Source organism: Scomber scombrus, chromosome 1 (assembly GCF_963691925.1).
Source record: "Scomber scombrus chromosome 1, fScoSco1.1, whole genome shotgun sequence".
NCBI lineage: Eukaryota > Metazoa > Chordata > Actinopteri > Scombriformes > Scombridae > Scomber > Scomber scombrus.
The window spans coordinates 26,741,681-26,747,680 of record NC_084970.1 but is presented as its reverse complement, the minus strand read 5'-3'; the positions used below and the strand labels follow the sequence as shown (position 1 = coordinate 26,747,680).

The 6,000-nt window shown below is 40.6% G+C and overlaps 1 protein-coding gene across 1 annotated transcript; it reads left to right on the top strand.

The window, feature by feature from the left end:
* Positions 1–5,627, top strand: LOC133980048 (immunoglobulin-like domain-containing receptor 1). The gene is made up of 9 exons (XM_062418617.1): positions 1–46; positions 724–894; positions 1,632–1,781; positions 2,543–2,662; positions 2,887–3,033; positions 3,681–3,803; positions 3,938–4,116; positions 4,726–5,355; positions 5,589–5,627. Exons 1-9 carry the CDS (start codon positions 1–3, stop codon positions 5,625–5,627), a joined length of 1,605 nt encoding a protein of 534 aa, XP_062274601.1.
* Positions 5,628–6,000: the final 373 nt, after the last annotated feature.

The window sequence follows — 6,000 nt, the reverse complement described above, 5'->3', positions numbered from 1 at the left end:
ATGAGGACACTACCTGCTGCGACCCTCCTGTTGTCGCTACTGAAAGGTGATTTTCATTTCTTTACACACACTGGCCTCGTGTTGTTTTAAAATAAAGTCGTGTTAACCTGTTTTTGAGTTTAAAGCTTTACAAAATGCCCACTGAAACTGGAGGTATCGGTCACATGACAGTTTTTGTTTATTTGACACACAGATGCATATCTTACCTGTCCTGCACTAGGCCTACGTATAGCTGACGCCTGACATGATGAGGCTAACAATGGGGGTTTTATTATTTTATTTACCTACTTGCAGGATGTTGGTGGTTTAGTGTTGTTTTTAGACTCTCATTAGTTTTCCAGCTTGTTTCAAAGAGTCATTGTGACCTTTCTGCATTTAGGGACTGATGAACTCAACAGGTTTCATTCCAGCTTTTGAATGTTTGGTTGGCTAGTTTCACAGTAAGCCATTTCCTGTCACCAGTGTTGCCTTTGTCTGTGTCACCAGTTTTTCTGGTTCTGCCACTTTGAAATCAACTCCTTAGTTGAGCAGCAACACACACACAAACACACACATACACGGTTTTTTTCATTATTACTCCTTTTCCTTGACTTTTGGCACACAAGCTACCAGTCCTCTAAATTGCATCTTTATTGACACCTGACATATCTTTATTTCTTCTAATGCATGAACACAAATACACAAACTACTGTATGTAACCATCTGTTTGCTGTCCCTCCACAGTATCGCTGGGTATTCAGGTGAACGTTCCCCAGCAGGAGCGCAGCACAGCGCTGTTTGCCTCAATAATCCTCCGCTGTGACTACTCCACCTCCGCAAACCTCCAAGATGTTCTGCTCACCTGGAAGTTCAAGTCCTTCTGCAAGGACCCTGTTTTGGAGTATTACTCCACAGGTGAGACACAACCTGTGCACCAAAAGAGAACGTAATGCAGAGATAAATGATGTTACAACTCTCACTGAGACTGCTGTATTTATATTGTAAGCCTTTCAAAATATCGAACAAGAAATTATCTGTAAAACCAATAGACTATGTCCAGGTAAAGGTCTCTGTAGCAACCCTGAAAGAAAAGCATAATCCTGTCTCAAAGAAAAAGCTTCTGTCCTCAGGCTGTCAGGAAGGTGAACTCTGTCAATCCTTAGCCTTGTCTAACGCATTGTCCTACATATTTGTGACAGAGTGTGTGCAAAAGTCAATTGTGGCATATGTTCATCTTCAACTTTGAATTTTGTCATTTATAATTTCTTGTTTCTAATTATTTTAACATAGCTTTAATGAGTAGCCACACTGTGTTCCACTGTTTGTGTTTCTTCTGTATGTGACAAATAAAACCCTTAAATCCTTGAATTATGATGCAGGGACTTGCTGATACTAAACTCTAAATGTGTTTGGATGATGAAGGGTTTTGGTTTGGTTTTAGTTTACTGACAACATTCAAATATATGTGTAGTGATACAATAAGTCGGACCTTTCTCAGGTTTTGAATGATCGCATCTTGTACAGCTACACATTTTTTGATCATTTACCAACCCAAGCACACAGGTAAACAAGGAAGCAGTATTTATGGGTGTCAATCATAGGGGAGATTATTATTTATAGTTTTAATGAAAACTTTGCCCGTGGTTCCACAGCATACCAGTCTGCGCTTCAGTTGGGTCAGGATCCAGCGAACGATTGTCCAGATCGTCAGCGGAAGGTGCGCACTGTGATCCAGAAGAGAGGGACCAACGAGCCGATACTGGGATCAGAATACCGAGAACGCAGGATCAGCATTCAAAATAGTGAGTTCATGCAAGCACTAATATGGTCTCACTGTGGTGGGACGAAAGCATGTCTTGAGGTATTAAGACTACATGTAGTTTTAAGAAACATAGGAATTTGACAATTTTTCATCCTCATTATAATCGTTAACAAAGTTAATTGATTTGAGCAAAAATGTGGAAAAAAATGACTGGCTGTAGTTTCTTAATTGTGAATATGTGGTTGTTTTCTTAGTACTGCATAACTGTAAAATTAAGTAATTATATGTTTTTGTTTTTGGACTGTTACAAAATGATTTCACCTTGGGCTCTGGGAAACCGTATTTTACACAATTTACTGACATTTGTATACTGAATAATGAATTAATGAATTCATTAATAATTGAGTCACAAAAGATTGCAGGTTTATTGATTATGAAAATAATTGTTAGTTGCAAATAGTTATTAAATTAGAGCATGGTCTGTTCTCTCAGCAGTTAGTAGATAAAGACATCCTGACTGATCCACTGCCAATGCGAGGTCTGATGTTTGACTTTGCAAGTTACATTGTAGTAGAAATAAAACATTTTATCCACATAGATTTTGAGACACTAAAACGGTATTTAAAAAATGTTTTAAGTAAAATGTTTAAGAGGTTGAATTGAGGTAATAAAGAAGAAATTTACATGCTTCATTTCTGAATTTAGCTCTTGTGTTTAGAGTAAAGCATCAGATAAACACAATGGTAAACCAGTCAAGGGCATTTAACTGGAAGTATGTGGTGTTTGTGTGTGTTTGTACAGAGGCTGACCTTGTGATCAATGATGTGATGTGGTGGGACAACGGAGTGTACTTCTGTACTGTCGATGCTGCTGGAGACACAAGTGGAGATTCTGACAAAGAAATCAAACTCATTGTCTACCGTAAGAAACAAAATATTACTGTTAAAGCTATATGTCATGGAAATTGCTTGCAAACCCTCTGTACTCGTGAAATAATACACAAAACACAGATGTAATTGATAAATTGTGACAATATATGCAGATCGATGTCTAGAAGCTTCATATTGGCAAAATGAAGGAGTGTATCTTTAGCAACAAAATACACAGAAATAACTTGACTAACATGTCTCTCTCTACTCTCTCAGACTGGCTGACAGTGTTGTTCATCATCATTGGAGCTCTCCTTCTGCTCATGCTATTCTGTATCTGCTGCTGTCAGTGTTGCCCTCAGACATGCTGCTGCTATGTCCGCTGTCCCTGCTGCCCGCAGCAATGCTGCTGTCCTGAAAAAGGTAGAGAGCCGAGACAGCTTGGAAAACTCTCCTTTTTGGTGTTTTAAAGGAAGCTCTGACATCAAAAACATAATAATGGACATCTGAAAAACAAATCAAATCACAAGCTCTGCTGTCAGAAATACTCTGAAGATTAAATAATAGTCATCACAGATGTCTTAAAACAGATCATGTGAATGTGGTCATATGAAAAAGTTGCTGTTCAACAGTTGACATGACTCTTGAGTTTTGAATGTCAGGATTTCGCAGAGGGTTGAAAACTTAAACAATAGATATACAATCACAATGATCGCCATCAGGCTTGAATTATGAGCTAAAAGCACTCTGAATACTAATTTGCATCTGATTTGGGTTTTCAGTTCATGTTTCATGTTCAGTAAAAAATTGTTAAAATTTCATCCATTCTTTCTGTGTCACTGAAAAATTAAGAATCTAATAATATGTAAATGTCTTTCCTTTCAAAACTGCTGAACACAAAATGAATCATATGTTACCGAAATGTCTGTTCTCATAAAGTAAACAGCATTTGTTGTTCATAGACTACAATGCAAGTCTTTCAATGCATGTCATTGTGGAGAAAGAGTCTGTGTACTTGGAGAAGACCTTCCTGTATACATTTTAAAGAATGTACTATCTTCATCTTTCAGCGGTGATGCAGCATCGTATGATGAAAGACGCTCAGAGGGCCATGGCTCCCTGGATGGGAGGACAACCAGTATATGGACCAATGACCAACGCCTCCTCCCAGATGAACCCACTGCTTTACTCAGGTACAAACACTACGTGTCATCAAGCAAGTCAGTTAATGAGCATGCAGTATGAAAATACCTCCAGTAACAAAATCTACAAATATCTGAAACACGATGACTTGATTTTATTTCATTAAATGTTTTTGTCCCTCCAGGATCTATGTCCGGGAAGGGCATCCCTATGAAGCCTATGCCCCTCCCTCCTCCTCAATCTTCAGCATACAGCATGCCAGCTCCCAGTGTCCATGGCCACCACATCCCTGCCAACAATCAAATGCTCGACTACCTGGAAAGCCAAGTGAGGGGGATGGACGTAAACAGTCCTCCGTTACAGGTATGTAACTGCCAAGTATTCCCTCATATTGTCTTACCCAGCCATATTGTTTTTTGTTTTAATTTGGACTGAAATTAATTACAGACCTGAAAACTCTGAATTAAAAAAAAAAAGAAAATGACTATTTTTCACACTAGCTACCAGACAGTAGCTAGTGTGACAAAGGTTTTGCAAAAAACAGTGAAGGTGCATTTTAAGATATTCATTATGATTTATTGGTAAAAAAAAAAAAAGTAGTGCCACAGGCCGCTGAAGATGGTACCATATGTTTTGGTAGCTTATATAAGTCTAAAGTCTAAAAGGTTAAAAGTAGCTGAAAACTATTTTTAATACAACTAGTCACTTCTGTTTCAGGTGAGAAGAGCCGTCTCCACTCTTTGGAGAAACATTGAGCTTTATTTCTGTGAATTTCAACTTGATTGACAACTGTTGAGGCACTGGTTGTATCATTCCCTGTTGGGAAAATGGTAAAAGTGTCACATTTCTTGTATTTTACTGGAATTAGGACTCATTGCTTGTGGCTTTGTGGATTTCACTGGAACAGAGGAGACGTGGTTCTTATTTGTCTTTACTTACTTGTTCCTTCTTCTGTTTTCTTCTTCGGATCAGTCCCAGCCACTTCTACAACCCCACATGCAGCAGATGCCACATCATCCACAGCACATGCAGCCTCCTCCCCAGCACATGCCCGTCACAGTCCCATTTTCTCCCGGTCCTCCCAGCATGATCTCTGCTCTTGATGATTGCCCAACAGATCGCCGCATCATCACACTTCCACCAATAAGGGAGCAACAGCCAGGCCGAATCCCACCCTCTGCACCTAAGACTCGGCCTCCGAGCTCTAGCGAGAGTAGCCGCAGCGGCTTTGGCCGTCAAAACGAGCGAGGAGCAGCAGGGAGACGTTACCCATCACCCACCCGGTCCAGAGGCATTCCCAGGAGCTACAGCCAGGAGTCACTGGACAGGACAAGTCACAGAGGGGCACAGGGAGGCATTGGTCGGCCTCGATCGCGTTCCAGGGATGACCTGTTTGACAACAGGTCCAGAGCAAACTACTCTCCACCTGCATCACGGCGATCAAGAGGAGGGTCCTGGAGCTCTGATGATGAGGGCGGCAGTCGGAGAGGAGGAGGAGGAGGAGGGAGGAGAGGAGGTGGAGGTTGGGTTGAGAAACCTCCCAGCTACACAGAGTATGAGCCTGGATACAAACCAGGAGCAAGGAGGAATGAACGCTACTCTGTAAGACACTCCCTGCTTTAGTTGACACACAAAGTAACAGCAATTACACCAGCGCACTTACATCAAGACAAATACACACACACACACACACACACACACACACACACTCTCACACACACACACACACACACACACACACACACACACACACACACACACATAATCACCAATAAAAGGTTAAAGTTATCCTGATTGCTAGTAAAGTGAATCTAAAGTCAGTGTGTCTCTCTCAGGACAAGAGTTCTCGCAGTGGCACCAGCGTCGTCATCTGAACCGTCCAGCTGTGAATCACCCTGTGACCTCTGTGTCAAAGAACACAACACCTCACTAGAACTGAGAGCTGTTAGTTTCCTTGTTGTTTGACTACTGGTAAACTTTTAAACACCACCATTTCATGAGCTAATTATTTTATTACCCTATGATACGTAAAGAGCTGTCTGTTACCCAGTACAAAGGGATTCATGAAATGTGAGATTGAAAGATTCAGAAATGTGGAATCATGCTCCCTTTCGATTTTTGAGGGTGTAAAGCTTTTGTTTGAAACCACTTAGGTAGCTTATAATTTTCATTTTATTTTATTTTTTAGATATTCTTAACTGTGATCAGTGGACTTTTTGGGGGGATAATACCACCCTCTGTTGGTTA

Excerpts from the sequence above, each read along its gene's own strand:
- LOC133980048 (XM_062418617.1), top strand. The coding sequence starts at position 1 with ATGAGGACACTACCTGCTGCGACCCTCCTGTTGTCGCTACTGAAAG. Across the intron at positions 895-1,631 it reads TTTGGAGTATTACTCCACAG|CATACCAGTCTGCGCTTCAG; the intron begins GTGAGACACAAC and ends GTGGTTCCACAG. Across the intron at positions 1,782-2,542 it reads CAGGATCAGCATTCAAAATA|AGGCTGACCTTGTGATCAAT; the intron begins GTGAGTTCATGC and ends GTGTTTGTACAG.